We start from the raw sequence: 23,713 nt of genomic DNA, 5'->3' as shown, positions 1-23,713 counted from the left end.
GGAAAAAATTTTCTTTAATAAATGGTGCTAGGAAAACTGGATAAACACATGCAGAAAAATAAAAAGGACCCCTATCTTATACCACTCACAAAAATTAACTTAAAATGGATTAAAGACTTAAGTGTAATATCGGACCATAAAACTTCTACAAGAAAACATAGGAAAGTAACTCCTTGACATTGGTTTTGGCATTTATTTTTTGGACATGACATCAAAAGTATAAGCAACAAAAGCAGAAATAAGTGGCACTACATCAAACTAAAATGCTTCTGTACCGCAAAAGAAACAACAAACAATACGAAGAGTCAATCTATGGAATGAGAGAAAATATTTGGAAACCATATCTTTGGTAGGGAGTTGATATCCAAATTATATAAAGAACTCATACAAAGCAATAGCAAAAAAAAAGTGAACAATCCAATGTAAAAATGGGCGGAGGAAATGAACATTCTTCCAAAGACGACATGCAAATGTCCAACAAGTATATGAAAAGGAGCTCGACATCACTAATCTTCAGAGAAATGCAAATTAAAACCACAATGAGATATCAGCTCACACTTGTTAGTATGGGTATCAAAAAGACAAGAAATAGCAAGTGTTGGTGAGGAAGTAGCGATAAAGTAATCCTTGTGCACTGTTAGTGAGAATGCGAATTGGTTCAGCCATTATGGAAAACAGTACGGACGTTCCTAAGAAAATTAAAAATAGAACTACCATATGATCCAGCGATGCCACTTCCGGGTGATATATCCAAAGGAAAACAGGATATGGAAAAGATAGCTGCAGTTCCTTATTTATTGCAGCATTATTCACAATAGCCAAGATATAGAAACAACCTAAGAGTTTGTCAGTAGATGAATGGATAAAGATGTGGGATATGTGTGTGTATATATGTATCTATCTATCTATCTATCTATATATACACACACACATACATAATATGCCATATATATAATATACATATGGAATAATGGAATATTATTCAGCCACGAGAAAGAAGGAAATCTTGCCACTTGTGACAATATGGATGGACTCTGAGGGTGTTGTGCTAAGTGAGATAAGTCAGGCAGAAAAAAGATCATTATCGTTTATCACTTATATGTAGAATCAAAAAAAGCCACACTCACAGAAACAGAGTAGAATGGTGGTTACCAGGGGTGAGGGTGGGGGTGGGCAAGGGAACTGAGATGTTGGTTAAATGGTACAATTTGCAATTAGAGGATGAATAAGTTCTGGGGATCTAATGTACAGCCTTCTGATTGTAGTGAACAATAATGTATACCTGAAAGTTGCTAGGAGAGTAGATCCTTAATAGAACGTGATGGAGGGGTTAGTTAACACTATTGTGGTAATCACACTGCAATATAGAAGTGTGCTGACATGTTGTACACCTTAAATGTATACAATGTCATAGGTTATTTATATCTCAGTTTAAGAAAAAAGAAAGAAAAGGTTTTCCTCTACATGGGTTTCCACCCCTGGCTTCCGACATGGACTTCATCGTGCACTGTGTCCTTTTGTACCCTGGTTTAAGAGGAAGTCCTCTGTAACATATCTTTCCCGGGTATTGTTGGGTGCCAGCAACTTCCTCTTAAACAGAGCAAAAGAAGGAGCGGCAGCAGAAATAGCACCATGATGACACCTTTCCCTTTTTCACTCTAATTCATGTCTTTAGGAAATGCATGTGTCAGAACCCAAAAACCTATGCACAAGTATTTCTAGCACTAATGGACCCAAAGATGTGCTCTCTGCATTTGCACAGGCCTCTCAATTCCTGTATGCAGGAGGACCTAAGAGCACACATATTAAGAATACAAAATGATGGGGCACCCGCGTGGCTCAGTCGGTTAGGCGTCCGACTTCAGCTCAGGTCATGATCCCACAGTTCATGAGTTCAAGCCCCGTGTAGGGCTCTGTGCTGACAGCTCAGAGCCTGGAGCCTACTTCAGATTCTGTGTCTCCCTCTCTCTCTGTCCTTCCTCCACTCACACTGTTTCTCAAAAAAGGAATAAATGTCAAAAAAAAAAAAAAAAAGAATACAAAATGATATTGGGCATGTTCCTCTTCTAGTCACTCTTGAATTCAAGTGTCAAAATGGGAACTTCAAAATATCCCTCATTGAGGAACACCTGGCCACCAAATTTCTGAAAACTGCAAAAAGCCCAGGGCTCTCTGCCTAAAACCACGCTCCTTCTGGGACCCAATATCAGACCCACACCACTGCAGTGTCAGGAGAAAAAAGACCCAAAGGAGCACCAAAGCAGATTCCATCTGACAGTTCTGCTGTTCCTACTGTCACGAAGGTGGAGTTGTGCAGAGGGCATATTGATCTTTAGGACCGAAGACTCTTTTCTCTTGTGTAAGAATAAAGGAACACTTTAAGTCCTGAAGTTTACAACTTATACAACTTATATAACGTATTACAACTATATCAGACCACAATTCACTCATGTCCAAAAGCCATGAGACTGCCCAAAGCACTTAACCGTGGGACTAAAGACAATGTCACCTCCTCCCAGCAGTCCCTCAGAATCACAGTTATGGTATGTTAGTGGATACTAACACATGCCTCAGATACTGCCTCCTTTTTCTCAGAACGGTGCTTTCCTTTAAACTGTCCTCTTCACAGGACTGGATTTTAAATTCCTGATATAAACAGAACTTTATTGGGGTGCCTGGGTGGCTCAGTCAATTCAGTGTCCAACTCTTGATCTCGGCTCAGGTCGTGATTTCACGGTTCGTGAGATCGAGCCCCACAGCAGGCTCTGTGCTGACAGTGCAGGATTCTCTCTCCCTTCCTCTCTGGCCCTCCCCTGCTGGCGTAAGCTCTCTCTCTCAAAGTAAATAAATAAATAACCAACAAACAAATAAAACTTTATTGCAAAATATAGTTTCTCTATCCCTGGCTTGGCTACTGGGTAATCATTTCTTCTTAAGGTACATTAATAAAGCCAATTGCAAATACAGTGCTTTTCTTTACCATTCAACCATAAGGCAATATAGTAATGCACAGTAAAGTTAGTTTAGATTTGATGTGCATGTCACACTCAACTGAGTTGTGTTTGGCGATGGATAGTTTCCAAAGAACAGAGGTGATTAAACTTGCAAAATAAAACCCAGCCTGAGAAATACAAACCAGTAAAACATAATCTCAAAAAGCACCTATTAAATAAGCATCTTTTATAAATCAAAATTTTAGAAGAATATACTAACCTTAAATTTTTTCCTAAGGGGGAAAAAGAATTATCTAACCGAACCCCTGTTTTCCTACTGTAATCTAAATATACATTCCTTTAAGCCAAAAGAATTAGAGTAAAAAGTTTTATACTTCCTAAAAAACTTGTTTGATCTGTGGATTTAATCCTATATGATAAAAATGTTCCAAGTATGAAATATAGAGTTTAAATCCTTAGCTGTATTGCAAATGCTTTGGCATGCAGATGCTTTTTTCCATATTTTAATGAAAACCAGATTTATTTATAAGTTGCTTTAATTTCATTCTCGAATAGAATGGAACAAGAGTATCATATGTTCTGAATTAGGATCTTACTCACATCCCATATCAATTATGTAACTCAAATGCAAGACAACTTAATTGTGTCAATCATATTCCCCTGACAAGATCATTAAATGTTAACAGAGAGCTTCCAACTTTTAACAGCCATAGATTTTTAAAATATAAATTATTCTGTGAAAAATACCAATGCCTCATACAAGTTTGGGATTAAGTATTATAGTTTCTGACTTCTAACAGTAATTTTTGAAATCAGAATATTGTGAACATACGGTTTCTTTTTGATAACATCTTTTTAGAGGTTTATATTTCACAAAGGTACATCAAATCTCACAGAAAATAAACACACCTGAAAGACCTTAACTGCAATTTATTGTCAAACCCTAAAATAAAAGCATACCAATATCATATTGACTCAGAAGAAACAGTGCTATGTAACTTTTAAAATACACTGTCCTAGACAGTTGTTAATTACCATAACATTTGTTTCTTAATTATTTTACAGCATCAAGCTTTAAAGATTAATGATTTATCTATATTCTGACCAACTAATATAGTCTCTTATTAATGTTCTTCAAAATTCTGAAGTCCAAAGTAAGCAAATGTACATTTCATGTACAACAAGATGAGGCTGTCCAAGAGATGCGCAATTTTCCAAAACCGAGATGATACAAACTGGCCACAGTATTTTGAAGTATAGTTTTAAAAATCAATTTCTGACATATAAAAATACCATTGTAATCAATTTTCCACAAAGATGAATAAGATGGGAGTTTATTATTATTTTCTTTTAGACAAACCAGAAAAAAATCCCAACCAAACTGCAATTGATTTAAATTGAAGCTATGGTAAAAGTATCGCATTTACAGAAAGAAGACCTCAATTTTAATGGCAGTTCTGTCTTATGCTACCTTAATTATTTCTAAAATTTTATATGCGGTTTTATCCCTTCTCTTTCCACAAAGACATATGACAATAAAAATTTAAACAGAAGTCGCCAAATTCAGGAGCAAGAAAAAGGCAAAGCACATGTGACAACTATTAGGATTAACAGTTTATGCAACACATTCAAATTTGACTCTGACCTTCCTGGCAGAGCAAACAAGGCAAATTCACCTTTCATGTAGTTATTATTATTGAAATTTCTTTATTTTTAATTGCGGGTATATCTGACACACAAAATTATGGAATTTCTTAATTCCCCACATTTACACTATGCTATCAGCTTACAAAAAGCATTTGTATATACAATATCTTGTTTGATCATATCAACAACTTTCTTAAGAAGTTGTTCTTAAGAACACTGGTACCCCCATTAAGCCAGGTGAAGAAACCCAAACCACAGTATTAAGTCATATGGCCAAAAGAAGTAAAACTTCTTGAGGTCATTGAATGTCACATGGATAGAACATGTCTCCTTACTCTTAGTCTAACATTCCTGATTCTACTTCTCATGGCCTTGAGTTCTTAGCCCTAAACCTTAAAATAAAGCTGTCACATAGAATTTTTTTGAATAGAAGTTGTCCTCATTATTTTCACAGCGATGCAAAAGTGAATTTAATACAGCTATTTCTTATAGCAATTGTTCATCAAACTAAGAGCATAAAATGTAACAGTAACTAGATAAAGCTGTAGATGAGGCAGTTGTGAACACCAAATGTGATAATTAATGTGGAAACCCTATAAACTGTAAAGTACTACACAAAGGCACAATAGTTTCTGATGATGAAAAATCATGCAGGACTTCGATTCCTATTCAGATCTGAAGTACACCATACTTTCCTTATAAATAGGTATTAGCAGTTGTCTAAGTAGAGTTTTTTCATGGAAGCCAAGTTGCAAAAGCTAAAAAGTTAATTTTGAAAACTTGCCCCTCAGTCCAGAACAAGTTCACATATTAGAGCACAACAGCCAAATATTTACATCAAAAAGTCTGATAGGTTTTTGTATTATGGTTTAGAAATTATGTGAAATAACTTGATGACATTTAAAAGAATTTATTCTGTCTTTTCGAGTTTATTCTTCACAAAGTTTCTTTTCCTGTGCAAGGAAAAACAGAATTGTTTTTTTCCCATAAAAAGAGATGAGTCAATAGTCTTTAGAACCCAGTATTTTTTAAATAAGGGAGAAAGGAAGTATAATGTGGTTTAGTATTGTTTATAATATTGTTAAAAAACAGGAAATGAAATAATTAAATCCCTGCAAACCATTTATTTTTTCAAACCCTGCTTTAGAATAGAAATTCACAAGTGTGGCTGTAACTTTATCACTGTGGTTTGCTGAAAAGCGACAGCATTATTAACCACTCCCCTCCTTTGTTTAAGACCTTTACGGGCAGGACTTTTCACTAACCCTCATTCCCCACCTCATTTTTTCATTGAAAGAAGAAATTTCTCCTTTTTTCTTCTCCAAGAAACAGTTCCTTCCTGTCTTTGCCTAATATGCCATATCATGAATAAATACTTATTGAATTAATAAATTAATGGACACAACGGGAAATATTTTTTCTTACCCAGTATGGCCTCCTGACAAAAATTCTGAAATAGCAGCAGGAAGCTCTGTTTTAATAATTACAAGATATGATGACATAGCTGCAAAAAAAGATAAAAACAGTTTCTATTAGAATTCTATACTTCTTAACCATTTAAAGAATAATTTATACAGAAACACAGATGTCCATTAGGGCTTTGACAACATGTGGAAGATTAACTCATACTGCATTATCCCAAAGGTATATACACACCAGGAATGGAGATAAATAACTGTGTAGAGAATAACTGGTAGCTCATTATAGATGCTTTGTTTACATTTCAAACCCAAGACAAACTATTTAGGTAAAAGGAAGGGTCTTAATTACAGGGAATTTATAAATGAAAAATTTTTTGATGTTTTGCACACGTTTGTATGTTATCAACCCTGTTCAAGGCATTAGAGGTTAGTTTAGCAACAACTGATACAGAAACAGGAGTTTAATAAGTACTAGAGAGAGACCCCCCCCACACACCCAAAGAAGTCTCACTCCCTTCCTCTCCATTTCTTTGCTTCCCCCCAACACATTATGCACATGTTATTATAAAATAAAAATAAAGTGCATAATGAGTTACATTTTTAATTGTCCTCTAAAACTAATTAGAAAAGATTCAGTGGTAACTGCTAAGCATATTAAATGGACAAAACTTACAACTTTTATTCCATTTTATTAACAGAGCTCATCTGTATTATATAATCAAAACCTGAAGCTAGCATTATTTCTTACATTTGATCTGACGGGATCCAAGAAACAACTAGTTTTTAAAGCATTTTAATAATGATCCCATTTCTGATGCAGCTATAAAAAAAATCCTATAAACCTTCCATCATATATTAGGAAATATTTTAATATGGTTACAGAACATAGAACTCATTTATATGTAAATACTTGAGTTTAAGCTTACATGTTTAAGTACATAGAAACCCAGATGATTAGAGTCAGAACTTCAGTTTAACAGAGTAATAATCTCTCTTTCCCCCAGAGATTAAGTATATATTAAAAAAGGGCCAACAAGAGTATGTCCAAGAAGAATAAAGAGTGTACTCTGTACGCACGTTAATTTTATTACTTATTTATACTTCAGGAAACATTTTACTTTCTCCTTGGACCCACAAAAACTAAGAACACAAATGAATGCCAAGTCTGAATGGTAAAAATCTGGTGAAAAATTGATTAAAAGGCTCAAATGTTTAAACAGGAGAATGCATTTTTCTCAAACAACATGTGTAAACGTAGCTGAACTTCTCCACAATTATTACAGTACTATGTGACCACTGGAGAAAGAAAAAAAGGAAATATGCTATTTTGTACATAAATTTATATGAAGATAGACAATAATTACATGCAAACACACATACACAATTTTTTTTAGTAAAGTAACGTACCCATGGCAAAATAAAATTTAGAACAGCTAAGTAAATACTCACTTCTCCTCAATGAAAATTCATTATGTATATACACATTTTCCAGTTTATGACTATTTATTTTCCCGCATTAGTATGGTTGTTGAAGTATAGCTTTTTGCCCAACAGAAGTACAGGGCATTTCTTCAAACTCTTTTAGTTTTGGGGCATTGCAACTGATTGTATGTGAAAAGGTGTTCTGTATCATTCATTCAAAAGGAAAAATGCTATCAATTTGGCACAGAACAGAAGGAAGGTTTAGATTAACCTCCTTCACTCAAGGATTTGGGGTCTTGTTTATAATACTTTATCTATTCCAAAGAATCATACACATATGGTATGATGTTGAAAATCATGAGCTGAATTTTCTGCAACTGGCAAGCTGCTTAAATATATCTTGCAAGGAAAAAAAAAGAGACAAAAGTACCTTGAACACAAGGAATGCAGACTTCCTATACAATTGTAATTTATTATCCGCCCATCAGTCTTTCTTGCTTGGATTAATCCAACACCACGTGCGTTTCTAAAGTTTCAGACATTCATCTCTTTCAGTAATTTTCTATTATTTCTTTTAGATCTTTAGTTGTAAAAGCTTCAATGAATATGATATCATATTTCTTTCTAATACACAATCTGTCATTCTTCCCAGAATTTCTATTAGCCCCTGGCTAATCATTTGATCACTTTTATCCTCTATTGTAGCCTTAACTCTTTGGTTTTCAAATGGGAGTCCTATTTCATTACATTCCAGTCTGAAGAATCATGTATATTTCAAGAAACATGAACTCACCAAACATATGTTTCTCTCTCAAAAAGAGATCTCAGCATACAAGATATAATAAAACATGTAAATACTGCTTCTTTCTTAGAGAATGCTGGTGTTTGTTTTAAGAGCTACAAAACCACAGAGCTCCTGATGAGGAAAAGCCCCCATGATTAAGCAAGGAAAACAAAGACACTATCCTTTTCACTGTCTTCATTATTTTTTCCTAACCACAAGTAAACTTCCATGCAAGGACTACCACCTTAACATATTATATATAATACAGAGAAGAAGCAAAACAGACTACCAAATATATATTAACTTAGGAAATACATCTTAATTAGATTCACATAAAAAGGACAACTAGCTCAATAAAAAAAAAAAAAAAGTTTTAAAGATATAATTATCAACAGGAGAGCTCATACATCCATTGTTTATAACCAAAAGGTTCACTAGATCAAACAGCTGCCTGCCACACCTTTTGTCTCATGTCTTCTATTAATGACATAAGGAAGTGCTTTAAGACCTATCTTAGAGACAGTTCATAAGCAAGAATTTGTAAATGATTTTTGCTGACATCCATACACAGCATAGACTCCTAACACAAGACGCACCATGTTGTACTCTAAATTAATAGCGGTACCAGGGTCATCCATTTTAGCCATGGTTATAGTTAAGTGATTCTGGCCCCCACACTACCAAGCCAGAATTGGTGCTAAAGGACATACCTTGATGACAGGTATTCAAGCCATTACAAATCACTTAGTTTTACCACATTAACTAACTAAGTATTCTTTTCTCCTTCATTTTAAACAAAACTAATAGAACTCATTCAATGGAAACTGCCCTGGGAAGGAAATAAAAAAATCTGTCAACCCAATCAAAACACAGAAGTTGAAAGTATTCTTTGAAAACCATGCGGAGAACCAAGTGTTATATTAAGAAATGACTAAAATAGGGTAAAATTTGACTAGACAATAGCAAGTAGTAAGCTATTAATATTGGTTGCTCTAATCATAAAAGAGAAACACATGAGCTGGGAACATAGACACTGAAGGAAGAGATGCCAGAAATACAGAACAGGGGAAAGAGACCTGTGAGAGAAGAACCATGAGAACAGTGAACACTTTTGGGTTTGGGATGCCTATACCATGCTGGCCAGTATTCTAAGTGATCTGCAAGTTATTTCCTCATTTAACCTTTACCACAAAGCTGTGAGGTATTTCTTTCACAGATAAAGATATGGAGGCACAAAGAAGTAACTTGCCCAAGGTGGTAATGGTATAAACAGCCAGTCTGGCTTGAGAAATTTGCACCATTAACTATTATGGAAAAGTGCAGGAGCAAAGTGAAGAAGAATCCACCACAGGAAAGAAAAAAATAAGGGTAGTCTATGAAAAGGACCACTCCCTAGAATTATTTTTTCTTCTGTCATGAGCATTTCAATAACAAATTGCTTATGAATGCTGGAGTTCAAAGAAATTAGTTAGAAGTTTTAAAAACACTTAGGTTGATTTCACTTTGACATGTATTTTCAATGTAATTTATTTCAGCTTTGTAGCTGGTTTGGTAGAGTTATTAGTACAAGATTTCTCAGACAAGCCAAGGAGTTTCATGAGGGACCCTGTTGCATGATTCTATGATTCTAATGCATCTACAGCTATTATTGTAATTCACAGGAGAAAGTTTCCTATTCTCACATATTTGAGATATTAACATCAAACTGAAATGTAAAAAAAAAAAAAAAAAAAATTAAAACAACAGACCAATCTCTCTTCCCAAAAACCCTGTATTCTTCTGGACTACTTTTCCCAGGACTCCTTAAAAAAAAAAAAAAGAAAGAAAGCCTCAACTGGAATCTAGGTCTAACAAATCATTAGTTTGTAAAAATAATTATCCTTTTTGTTAAACTCTTAAAATACACGTATGAAGATAAGATTACATACAGCTATTTTTAAAACAGAATTAGGTTTTCAGCACTTGGAGGAAGTTCAGCAACTTCTCAAAGGATTAGTCAGCCAGCCCTAAACAGATGTACTATGGGAGGAAATAATAAGTTTGCCTTTCCGTCTGAGAGATTCAATTTTACTTCAAACATGTTTTTAGTCATGGATAGCAACTGGTTTATTCTATTCAACATGTCTTATTAACCCAGTATTCCTCCTAAGTGTCCAAATGCCACTGAAAGGCTATCCTCACTCAAAATAGTACACAACACAATCTCTTTTTCTAAAATCCTGAAAAATGTCACTTCCTTAATTTGCACACAAATGGAAATCAAAATACATGGAGGAAATTTTCTCCCATAACCCTAAGAAAATGTATATCATTATCATTTATCAAGATCTCAAATTTGAACACAATGGGACCAGAATATTTACTATTCTAAAATCCCCTAACTGAACTTCAGTGAGTCATTGGTATAAATGGCATAATGAATACATACACTGAATACATAATGAATACAAAGATATTGTAATAGCAATATAACAGGACGGATGCTAGGTACCCTTGTGGTGAGCATAGAATAATGTATAAAAATGTTGGGGCGCCTGGGTGGCTCAGTCGGTTAAGCGTCTGACTTCAGCTCAAGTCACGATCTCACAGTCCGTGAGTTCGAGCCCCGCGTCGGGCTCTGGGCTGATGGCTCAGAGCCTGGAGCCTGCTTCCGATTCTGTGTCTCCCTCTCTCTCTGCCCCTTCCCCGTTCATGCTCTGCCTCTCTCTGTCTCAAAAATAAATAAAACGTTAAAAAAAATTTAAAAATAAAATAAAATAAAATAAAAATGTCAAATCACTTAAAGTTGTACACCTGAAACTAATGTAACATTATGCATCCACTCTACCACTATCCACTCAAATAATTTTAAAAAATCATTACTAAGAAATATATTACTTTCAAAACCTTTTTAAAGTGACATGTTGCCAGTAAATTTTGTCAAAGTATGTATTTATGAAAAAAAAACTCCTTCCAAATTTCCTATATCCTTCCTATTCTAAGGCAGTGCTTCCCAGAATTTCTGGACATACTGTTCAGGTTCAAAAAAGCTGTAGTATGTCCACAGATGAGCTGACCAGCAGATGGCGTTGAAACAGCACGTCCAATCCCAGTCTCCCAGGGGACAATACAAACTAGTACATCTAAAATGAGTTCATCATCCTACAAAAACAAAAATACAGGCAGAAAATAAAAATAAATAGCTTCTAATTTATCTAACATTAAATCATGAATTTTACAAATACTGAGACTTTGAAATTTTTATAGATCTCAACTGAAAACGATCTTATTTATACCTTTCTGACGATGAGATTTAGAAATTGTCCTGTTTGAGTACAAACAAGGGCTGTGGGGTTTCTTTTAAAACAGATTGCCAAACTGAGGTGTTAATCAAGACTGTTGGTCTTGTAGGTTTGTAGGGCCTGTGCCAGACTGGAAAATCTGGATCATTCTAGCACTTTCAGGAAGTTTCAGTAAGACTACTTAATGTTTAGGTTCTCCTTTCACAGTATGTAGCAGTGATTCAATCTTTAATCTCCTTTAAGGAATTGGGGCTTTAAAGAACTAAATAAAGAATATGCTAGCCATAGTGGTCCTTCTTATTTTATAAAGAGCAAAGTAAGGATTTAACGTACTCCTTGGAGTCACTTACCTTTCCACACTTTGAGAGGACTGAAATACAAAACCAGAAAAAACATCAACTAACTTCACTTTATCATGCACTTCTAGGAGTCCACAGGACTTTCTCTGGCTTGACTAAAAATGACTTGGGGTTTACTGTTTGATTTCTAGCAATATTTTAGCCTACCTAGTGGTCTATATTGAGAATTCAAATGAATGTGAAACTAACTACTTACTTTGGTTTTTAGGAAAAGAATCTCATAATGCAAAAATGCTAGAAGGACTATGTGGAAATTACCTACACTTATTTGCCACTACAGTTCTTACTCCTTTTTTTACTAGTAGCCCACCAAATTCAAACCCTAAGCCAGAGTTCTCTTGCCGGTACTAGCATTAAATATTAAAACTTCCAGATGTCTCTTTACCGACTTTGTGTCCCAGCAGCAATGACTCTGAGTGAATGTCACTCCAGCTCCTGACGAAATGGCCAGCCGGGGGCTATTGCTGGGGCCTATTTCAGGCCCTGAATTCATTAGTGTTGGGAGGAGATAAGGAATTGCCTCGAAGTAGTATTTTACTGGAGGGCTTTCCATATTCCAAAGGCAAACGTTTCCAAAAGCTTAGAATAAGAGTGCTATATTTAGTGAGTCACATTTTTTTCTATCATAAAGCTTAGAAATTATTCAAAGATACTATATTTTTCCAATCAATTTGTTAGACTACATCAGTGCCCTGTGACTAATACTTGGTGCCTCATTGATCCTGGGGGAAAGAGGTTTTCTGACAGTAAATTCTTTCCTAAAGAAGCTATATCCTCACTTATAATATTCCATGGTCGCTCTTGCCAGTTGATCAATTCTCTTCCTCCTAAAGAAGCACCAAGCCAGGCCGCTGGCTTTTCCTTCTCTCCCTCCTCTTACTCCTTCCTTTTTTCCCATAATAAATATTACTTATGAAATGTCTATTATATGCTAGACACTAAGAACACAAATGAATGAGCAAATTACTTGGATTTATGTAATAAAGAGATGTAGGGGATACGCTGGGTCTTTACTGACACATCCATGTAACAAATATTGATCAAGAACAATTCATAATCGGGCTCTGTGTTGACAGTTCAGAGCCTGGAGCCTGATTCAGATTCTGTGTCTCCCTCTCTCTGCTCCTCCCCAACTCATGCTCTCTCTTTCTCAAAAACAAATGTTAAAAAAATTTTTTTTTTAAAAAGGGCAATTCATGATCATTTTGACTTTAAAGATCTCCCTCTTCCATATTTCTCATAGATTCATCAGGGGCACAGAATCCTAAGAAAACTGAAAAATGTTTAAATGTTACAAAGACTAGAAGAGTTAAGAAGCATTAATCTAAAATATGATTACCAGGATGCCTGGGTGGCTCAGTCAGTAAGCGTTGGACTTCGGCTCAGGTAATGAACTCAGGGTTTGTGAGTTCAAGCCCCGCATCAGACTCTGTGCTGAAAGCTTGGAGCCTGCTTCGGATTCTGTGTCTCCCTCTCTCTCTCTGCCCCTCCCCTGCTCATGCTCTGTCTCTGTCTCTCAAAAATAAATAAATGTTTAAAAGTAAAATAAAATAAGATAAAATAAAATAAAATAAAATAAAATAAAATATGATTACCTAACCTCAAAATAACAGATTTCAAAATATTTTAATTCTATTTTATATAAATAAGAGCTAACTCTCAATACTTTCAGCCTTTTAATTTTTATATAATTCTAATCTACAAATCATTCTCTGGGCTTTCAAATTTCTTTCCATCATTAATGTAGTATATAAAATGGTCTCTTTGAGGCAAAATCTTAGGCTTTTAAGTAGAACTTTTAAAATTCAACAAATATTATTTATTGAGTTTCTCTACTAGAAATTAGGTCAAGTTAGGAAAACAAATGAAAACACATAGTTCTTATCCCCAAGGAGTTTTAAAAATCCTCAACATTTAGTATTTTCACAGATTTTCAAACACTTACTATATCACAGCAGAAAGAATAAAGTCTTTAGCAGTAGAGAGAGTGAAGTTGAGTCCCAGCTTTATTAAAGGGTAAATGTAAGCAAGTTATTTATTCCCTCTACACACTGACCTCTTCCTCTATAAAATGAGGATAACATCATCTCCCTTGAAGAGTTGCTGTAAGTACAACTAAAATGTGTAGTAGAATGTCTGATCTAGAGAGGATCTATTATAGTCATTTTTTAGTTCTAAATAATCAATACAAAAACTCAGCCATTTATACCAATAATTATCATCCTATCTTTCCGAAAATGCTACTGGAACCAAATTACATGCAGATGGGCATGTAAGAAGTACAAAAATTCTATCTGTGATGCTATATACTTCATATCATCTTATAAATATCCAACATATTTCTAATTGACAAAAAGAAAGGCAAAATCCAGTTTGAGGAAATAACATTAAATAAGTCATATGCACAACATAGTAAAGAACGTCCCGGATAAGTATGCTGGGCTTCTCAAGCATACAGAGTCTAGTAAGTACTCGTTTAGGACTTCCACAGAACCAACTTGCATCAATCAAAAATATACACCTGGGTGGCTCAGTCAGTTAAGCATCTGACTCTTGGTTTTGGCTCACATCACGATCTGTTTAGTTGGTGGGTTTGAGCCATTGCGTTGCACTCAGGCTGACAGTACAGAGCCTGCTTGGGATTCTCGCTCTCTCTCCCCTCGTCTCCCCAGCTCAGGCAAGCGCACATGCACTCGCATGCGTTCTATCTCAAAATAATGTTAAAAAAAAAAAAAAAAAAAACGAAAAAACTACTTCTTAAGACCAGAGTCCCGAGACTTTAACCCCAGAGGCTCAGCAGCTGCCCTGACAGGTAGTTGAAAAACCAAGACTCCCTTTTTCTGATAACAACATCCACGAAAGCTTTTAGAGCGATAGTTGCAGATTTGTTAGAGACACCTAAGAAAAGACCAAGTCATCTTTTGAACCAAGTATAACCCTCCTACTGAACTTACCTGTAATAAAAATATTTCAATATTCTGAAGGAGTTAACATGCCCTCCCAAAGTGTGGAATTTGAATTTTGGAGTAAGAAGGGACATTAATAAGCTCCCGGTTTCCCATCCTATTCCCACAGCAATTTAACTAAGAAGAAACTGAAGCCAAGAGAGTGAGTGAGCCAGAGCACAGAATCCAAGGCCCCTGACTTCCAACCCAGTGATCTGCTCACAAGAGCAAGCTTCGACTTCTACTATAACAAAGGAATGATTTATGCATATCTGGCTAAGACAACAGAAAATGGTTCTAGAAATATGTTTCAGTTATTACTTAGTGGGCTTTCAATAAATAAACTTTTAGCCAATGTGAAGAAAATCATTAGGATATTATTCTAAAAACTAAAGCAGCATTATCAGCTTTGCTGAATTTGAGGGACATCAAAAATTGCTGTGACTGCCTCTCACTTTTTTCTAAAAAGGTTATAATATAAAGCAAGTAAGCAAATCAACATACTTAGAGTTGAGAAAATTAATGATTTATCTGTTACCAGATGCAAGAATCCTTTCTAGGAGATTCTTTTTCTAGAACATTTTTCTTTTAATTTCTTGTTCAGCTTTTCAAATATTTAAAGCTAATGAGTAGTCTAGCTCACCATTCCTCTTTCTCTTTTTCTTGATAAATATATATAGAATATTAAAAAGTACTTGGACATAGCTCATACAAATAATATTCAGCTCTGTTCAGTTCAGCAAAGGTCTATCATGCCCCAGGTATTGTGCTAGGTTCTAGAAATACAAAAAGAAATGAGAGATAGTCTTCGCCCTAGGAGATTATAATATAGTAAGGGAGGGATGCCTGAGTGACTCAGTTGGTTAAGCATCTGACTGCAGCTCAGGGCATGATCTTGAGGTTCATGAGTTCGAGCCCCATGTTGGGCTCTGTGCTGACAGCTCCGAGCCTGGAGCCTGTTTCGGATTCTGTGTCTCCCTCTCTCTCTGTTCCTCCCCTGCTCACACTGTCTCCCTCTCTCTCAAAAATAAAGATTATATATATATGTGTGTATATATATATATATATACACACATATATATATACACACACACACACACGCACATATATAGTAAGGGAGAAAAGCATACACAGAAATAACTTCATATCTAATAACAAGTTCTAAAATATATCATGTACAGTAATAGTTAGATACAAGATTAGAGAACAAGGAAAGGATCAAAATGAAGGATACCAAGAATATAACAGCAGGCATTTTGGCAGGGTCACAAATTTAGATCCAAATTCCTGGATTGAAAATTCTACATAAAATGCCAAACAATAGTTCGACCTAATCTAAACAAAATGTGATGGTTCTTAGTAATCAGACAGAATAATGAGGGACAGAAAATATTCCATTTTGGATTGAAATGTTTAATACATTTAGTCAGTAACTGTCTATAATTAACAGTAACTTTCATTTCTACATGGTTCTCAGTATTGGGATTTTTTAAAGTTTATTTATTTATTTTGAGAGAGAGAGACAGTGTGAGTGGGGGAGGGTCAGAAAGAGAGAGGGACAGAGAGAATCCCAAGCAGGCTCCAAGCTGTCAGTGCAAAGCCTGACACAAGGCTTGAACTCCCAAACCGTGATGTCATGACCTAAGCCAAAACCAAGAGTCAGATACTTAACCAATTGAGCCAGCCAGGCACCCCAATTATTGGGGTCTTTTTTAATGAAAACAAGATACAAGGTAAATGTGAGAATGGTTCTTATTTGTTTCAGGTTTGTTTGTTTTTAAAACTACCTTGTCATTTTAAATTTCTTGGTTGCAAGAGGATATTGCTTGTCTACCTCGGATTGTTCACAGCCCAAGAAACATCACTCTCTCTGAAGTAGTATCTGCCAATGGGGTAATTAGGACAAAAGTAGAGGGGAAATAGTTTAGAATCATCTGAAGAGTTTTCCAAATTGTGTCTTACAACTATTGCAACTAACAGAAAGTCACTGCTTTAGAGGTGTGCTGCAGACCCAATAACAAGAATTTAAATTAAGGGTTTACCTGAAACTAAATTTAGAAGCTATTGTCCCCTAAGGCCTGCAAATAAAAAGGATCTAAAAGAGAGAGAGTGAGAGAGAGAGAGAGAGAGAGAGAGAGTAATGAGGACCACACTGAGGGTTTTTGAAGATACCTATGTCTGCAGAGATTCAGGCTCCCAGCTAGATCCATAGTCAGGCAATAACCAAAATGAAGAAATCATTTCCATCGCATTTATGCATAAGCAGTTCACTTTCAGTTGCTTACCTCCAATATTCTGAATTATGATGGTGCCCGCTACCACCATCTATGAAAGAACAAATATATTCAGAAGATGAAAGAAATAATAGAAAAGGATCAGTATTTTACTAAAATCCAACAACTATTACTAAAAACAACAGATGTAGAGGTTGAGTGAAGAGAAACCGAAAAGAATACATTTTGTCAGCCATTTGTAATACATAAAACGAATTATCATCACATAAAAAGCCTTTCTTTAATAGTTCCACAGTTACTATAAAGAATGGTTTTGAAAATTTTCTTGGCAGTCATTTTCAAACAGTTAAAAGTGTTAAAGAGCTAGTAATTGGTGGTTATCAAAGTACCAAAAAATTGAAATTAAATCTATCTGGTCTCCTTCTCCCCTTTCCACTGCTTTAGTAGGTAGAATGTGACATTGCTTTAAGAGGTAGACTGCGACAGCTTGATGTGTGCTGGGCCAATGCTGTTTTGCATAAAAGGAAATGATTTAGTCTTCTGAGTGTGCCGGCTTGGCATACACCAAGGCCTGGGACATCCTGTCCCAGAAAAAGTCTAGAGCAGAAAACTCTAGAGCCCACACATCCCAGACCTGAAATTTTAAGCAAACTATTTCAAACTCACTAATAATAGAGCGGACTCAGTGTAAGACAACAGAAGGTTGTGAAGACCACAGTCTATCGGAGAACTCCTCCCCTTTCAAAATGGGGCAACTACTACTCAGCTCTGGCCAGTTGTTGGCATGTGAGAAAGTAAATCCGATGTAGCTAGATCTTCTCCATTCCCTTAATTTTTCAAGGAAAGTCAGAAACTGAATTCTTTCAAAATTTCATAACTCTTAGCGGGCAATTAGTTAAACATAAAAAAAATTTAAGCCAAACAAAATATGCCTAAGGACTAAGTTCAGATTGTAGGGCTTGATGGCTTGTGATTCTGATGAGATTCCTGGGGAACTCTAGACATTTTATCTATTCTTAGTAATCATATGTACTCAGAGCAAATGATGAAACATTCTGCTTCCACTTGGGCCTTTCAATCACATGAATTTTGGTGGATCTGTACCCCCAATGTATGCTCAGAGTGGACTAGCTATGTAGGATAACTCAGTTCATGGACTGGGAGCAGATCACCTTTCAGACTCACCTCTACTAGAAATTCCAACAGTGGCACGGCATTTGCCTATCCTGGAAACCCTAGAGGACTTGGGGTTCGCAGAGCAGGATTAATGAGAGGTGTCTTTGAAGATGTAGTAGTTGCCACTCTAACATGTCCACAAGAAAGTTTGTGTATCAACCCATTTAAAAATTACAAAACCTCACAGTTATTTGTGAAAAGGCTATTTTGAACTTTTGCACACTATTTTTCATATGCAATTTGTATCTATTGTCAGTCATACATGAAATTTGGATTTCTACTAATATATTTCAAAAAAAGAATATCAACTTATTCATGATTATGTTTCCATTTTTGGCTGCATTTAAGCACTTAAGATCTAGAAAGTCAGTACGTCTGTCCACCTATAGGTCTTCACAGCCTACTAGTATACCAGTATAGTGCATGCCAGATGGTATTGACCTGATAAATACTTGTTTGGTGAGCAAATAAATGGATTTATAGACAATTTTTAAAATCTTTCTTAAAAAGTCCAAAAAACTTAAAAATATTTAATTCTCAGAGCAATGTTATCTTATGGCATATCCATATCTGTATCATGTCTGGAAAGAAGGAAATAGGAAAGTTTGAACCCAATTGTGGAGGTGGAGAGGAAATATAAAAAAAGCAAACAAACAACAACTCCTCATTTAGAGAATCTTCTATGTACCTGCCTACTAAGGACTGAGTGCACATACATAATGATAATGCAACTATCTAGAGTTTTAGGAAAAGGGGACTCCCAATAGTCCATGCTTTTTTAGACTCTGCTGCTATTCAAGGAATGCAGGAAATACTAGAGTGAAATAACAGTGATAATGCTTAGAGTCATATTTATAGATCATATTAAATTAATAAGAGTTTTCTTATATAAATAACATTTTCTTCTCGCTTGGTTAAAGTGGATGCAGGAAACTGACCATGACTATACCAAACATCCCGACCTTTAGGAAAGAGAAACTGGTACTAGGATGATTAACAAAACCCTTTACCTGCAAGTAACATACTCTTCATTTTGTTCAAGTTGCAGGTCGTTAAGACACAGTCCAAACTATGAGGCTACATAGCATGATTTAGATATTCCCTTTTGTATGTTAAGAACAAAGTTAATGTGAATGTAAATCCAGGGTTGTTTCCCCTGTTACATAGCTAGATCTTTTTCCTCCCATTTTCACTTCTTAGAAGTGGGTTTGGCCATCTACAGATACTGTATCCTTTAAGATTACAAACAAAATAAACAAACAAAAAACATAAACAACAGATTGACATGGAAAGAAAAAGTCCTATTTGCAACCCACATGAAAATGGGTTTTCGAAGTACGACAGATCTTCAAAAATAAAGTACTACAGAACTAAAAAAAAAAAAAAAAAAAAAAAAAAAAAAAAAAAAAAAAAAGTACTACAGAACTAACAAAAATATTTAACTCCTGATTACCTGTGGAAGAAGACATTGTTTTCTCTACCTCTCAGTTTAGTTTAATATGCCTATCACAAGTCAATGCCCAATTAATATTGCTGTTATTTCTATTCTGAGGAAGAAGAGCAGTTGATTTAGAGTCTGAAGTTCTACAACATAATACTAGCTTTAAGTAACTGTGGACAAATAGGCCCCTTCATTTCTCTGGGCCTTAATTTCCTCACCTATAAAAGAGGGAATAGCTATATAATTTTTTAGCATTGTTCAGCTTATAAATGATATAATCTAATGATTAGTTTTACAGTCATGCTATAATCTTAATTCTATGCTTCTTTTTTTCCCTATGTTTATGAAGATTAGTTAATGTTACCAAAATTAATTTAAAAAAACTTAAAACAGGTCATTGTTACAATTTTAAAATTATTCACATCACCCCTCTCCTTCATTAGGGTGAAAAATAGACTTAAGTGTTAAATTTATTGATTCCAGAAGCACATAGAAAGAGAGATTCCTTCTCTCTCTCTTCCTGTTCCCACCATTCTGTCTTCCTTCATTTCCTTTCATTCCCCTGAATTTCTTTCTCTTGGATATACTTGTCTCTTTTAATTAGAAATGGAAGGGAAAAAATGCCTGTATAGATTTTGGAGACAGTAAAGAAAAAAAAAATTACCTTTCCAGGTAATCCAAATGCAAAGAGTCCAAGATCTTCATAAGATGTCACAGCTGTGAAGAGACATTATAATTTTTTACTTTTACACAAAACTATTTGTGTGCCAAGTTTTAAAGGGAAGGAAGGAAGCTATTCCGCTACTACCTTATAGCTACTGGATGGGCACACTAAATTTAAAGCAGAAGTAACCACTTCTGAGGGACTTTTGACAACTTACGGTCTCTAAGGATGGAGTCTTCTTAAAATAAGTAGAACTCAGCAAATCCCAAGGTTATCTGACCACCTCCCAGGCTGCATTAGTTCAAACACACTAATTACTCAAGAAGAACCCCACTTCTCTGAGGGGCACCTGGGTGACTTGGTGGGTTAAGCGTCTGACTTCGGCTCAGGTCATGATCTCACAGTTTGGGATTCGAGCCCCATGTTGGGCTCTGTGTTGTCAGTGCAGAGCCTGCTTCGGATCCTCTGTCTCCTTCTCTCTCTGCTCCACCCCTGCTTTTTTTCTCTCTCTCAAAAATAAACATTAAAAAAAGAGAAGAACCTCTCTTTTCCCTACACACTATTTGCATACTACACTAACCAAGAATAGGTTTTCATTGGCAATCATTTCTGAAAACTGCATATGTAAATAAGGTTAGATAAAGTATGAAAGTTCTATCATACTTTCCGAGACCGTCAACTTTTTCTTACCCATCATTAGTAAGGCATACACTTTCTCTTTTCATCATAAAAGGGTATAAAGGGTATAAAATTACATTTTCAGTCCACACATTCAAGAAATGTGGTCACAGAAAAGATGAAAATTAAACGGCTCAAAAAAGAACCAAATTTGTCCTTAGCCTATATAGTTTCGTGTTCTAACTAATGACATCACCAGTAAAAATAAGAGAAGTAAAAACATTTGTGTAATCCTATAGTGTGAAAAGTGCTTAATTCTATAGTGCTTACACTAAAAAGAAGCAGACTGGCAGATAGTTAAGACTTGGTACAGCAACATCTCCTATTGAGTCAAAGACATGGTTCAGCATTTTTTTTTTTTTTTTTGAAGTATATTTACTTTGAGAGAGACAACATGAGCTGGGGAGGCACAGAGAAAGAGGGAGAGAGGATCCCAGACAGGCTCCACACTGTCAGCGCAGAGCCTCACAAGGGGCTTGATCTCACAAACCATGAGATTATGACCCGAGCTATAATCAAGAGTCGGACTTAACCAAATGAGGCACCCAGGTGCCCTGGCTCATCATTTCTTAAACCAAGTTTTAATATATTCTCTCAAGACACACACGAGTCTTCTTTCAATTGTCACTAACAAAAAGTTCCACTGTACTTTTATACACAAAGACCACCAGGTATGTAAAGTTAAGTGTTCTAAAAACCATGTATGACTTTTACATGTTATGACTACAAAATCAGAAAGAAAATAAAAGTGTTGAAAAAATAAGTTGTACTGATTAAGAACAAAAACTTAAACATTTTTAACTGCAAAATTAAAATTTTTAATTTTAATCTATTATCAGAGCTGATCAAAGAATTTAGAAACTTTTTAGATGTCACAGCTGTTTTTTTTTACATCTATTTTCAGACTGCTAAACACAGTGAACGAAGAATTCAGTTTTGAACTTGGGATATATAATGTGTATAAGTAGGAACTTTTATGCTTTAACAATGAAAAGACTTCTATAATCTCACACGGGTAGATTTTGGATATATGTTAGAACATAAAAATTAAAAAGCAGAGTTACAAAACTAAGAACTGGAAAATTTTCCTATGTGAAATGCCAAAATTCTTTTTTCCATATAAACATATTCTAAAGGGTATCACATCACAAAAATTAATAGTTATTTTTATCAATAAATCTTTACTAGTTTGTTTTAATTTTCCTAAACAAATTATTAAAATATTTATAATGTTATATAGGGTTATTCCTTAAATTTAACATTCCAAAGTCTAGGTGTATATATATTAAACCAGAAAAACTATCTAAATGTTAGCTTCTATCTAATTTGACATTGAGAAGGTAATTTGGTTCAATATTATGTGTATGTAAACCAAGTCTCCAGAAGGGCTCTGATCTCTCACTGAAGCATGAGATTAAAGGAACATCGTTGTTCAATTTTAGCACCCTTCTTTTATGTTATAGTTAAAATTATCCATTCTTTCTTAAGAAAAACTTCCCTTCTAAGAATTTAAAGCAAGGAGGCTTTTCAGTGTTACAAATGGGAATATATTGAATAATTTGCTTTTAGAATGACCTATGTAGAGTTTCTTGGTCAATGAGCAAGTTATCAAGATGATACTGATCCAAAAGTTTAAGGTTTGTTTCACTTTTGAACAGCAGAAAACAAGTATAGGTTGCATATTTAGTAAACATGAAAAGCAAGTAACTTTCCCATAAGCAAAAGTTGTAACACTGTAAGATTCCAAAAAGAATTTGTATTTTAATTACCCAAATAAATTAAACACTTATTCTTAATTTTTATATTACAACACAACCTTTATTACAGAAAATATAATCAAGCTAATAGCTCAATAAAGATAAATGTAATCGCAACTTCTGACAGTAGTGGCATACATTTTAGCAATCTCAAACTTGCTCTCTGTTACTTTCTGGTTTTACAAAAATATGTCTAAATACAGCAAACTCCCAAATTCAGAGTGAAAAACATTGAGACGTCTAAATGGAAACTGAGTACAATGTTCAAATCCTCACTCTATCTTTCAGATCAGCATGTCTGGCTAGCCATTCAGTTTTGTCACTGTCATCATACTTCTTTTATGTTGCAAAAATTAGAAGCATTTTCCCATGTCTAAGACATCACGGATATGAATAATGGCTTCTGGCTTAACATTGAGGCTTTACTAAAATATGTACACAGTCAGCCAAGTGCTTTATCTCTACATATTCTCTTTTTGATGGTTTTCTGGATCATCTCAACTTATAAACCAAAACAACCCTAGTGAAATATTCTTAAAGTTCTGTTCTGGCATTTGGGCAGTTAAGATGCTGGTTACAGTGTAAACTAGTGTGACCTTTGGAACGCAGTTTGAACAATGGAGCTTTAAAATATAACATTGGACCCCTTGGAGTTTTTGCATCTTAGGAAATAACCCTAAAATAAGACAAAACATTATATGCAAGGTTTACACTAAAAAAAAAAATGACCTAAATGTTCAACGATGGTAAGTGGTTAAATTATAGTTAAGTATACCTGATAGAGTAATATGTAGCCATTAAAAACTATGTTTATAACATGAAAAATGTCAATATTGACTGAAACAATTGGATTAGAATATGATCTATAAAGTAAAAAACATAAAAAGAAGGGAATGAATTATAAACTGGTAACATTGATTGTGTAGTCTTCTTTATCTTACTGTTTTGGG

General features: G+C 34.9%; 1 protein-coding gene across 7 annotated transcripts in view; it reads right to left on the bottom strand.

Annotated features, from left to right (window-relative positions):
• The window catches only part of SLC38A6 (solute carrier family 38 member 6), a 74,095-nt gene that overhangs the window by 37,113 nt on the left and 13,269 nt on the right, over positions 1–23,713 (bottom strand). For all 7 annotated transcript variants that reach the window (XR_006203863.1, XM_042943430.1, XM_042943431.1 and 4 more), the window contains exons 4-6: positions 20,329–20,381; positions 17,099–17,138; positions 6,027–6,105 (exon numbers count right to left, since the gene is read on the bottom strand). Coding sequence is in view for 6 of the 7 variants with exons in the window: in XM_042943430.1 (XP_042799364.1) it covers positions 6,027–6,105; positions 17,099–17,138; positions 20,329–20,381 (172 nt within the window). In the remaining variant the exon portion in view is untranslated. The remainder of the gene's footprint in view (positions 1–6,026; positions 6,106–17,098; positions 17,139–20,328; positions 20,382–23,713) is intronic.

This window comes from Panthera leo, chromosome B3 (assembly GCF_018350215.1).
Source record: "Panthera leo isolate Ple1 chromosome B3, P.leo_Ple1_pat1.1, whole genome shotgun sequence".
Taxonomy (NCBI): domain Eukaryota; kingdom Metazoa; phylum Chordata; class Mammalia; order Carnivora; family Felidae; genus Panthera; species Panthera leo.
Note: the sequence above shows the minus strand (reverse complement) of the source record. Positions and strands in the feature narration are given on the sequence as shown.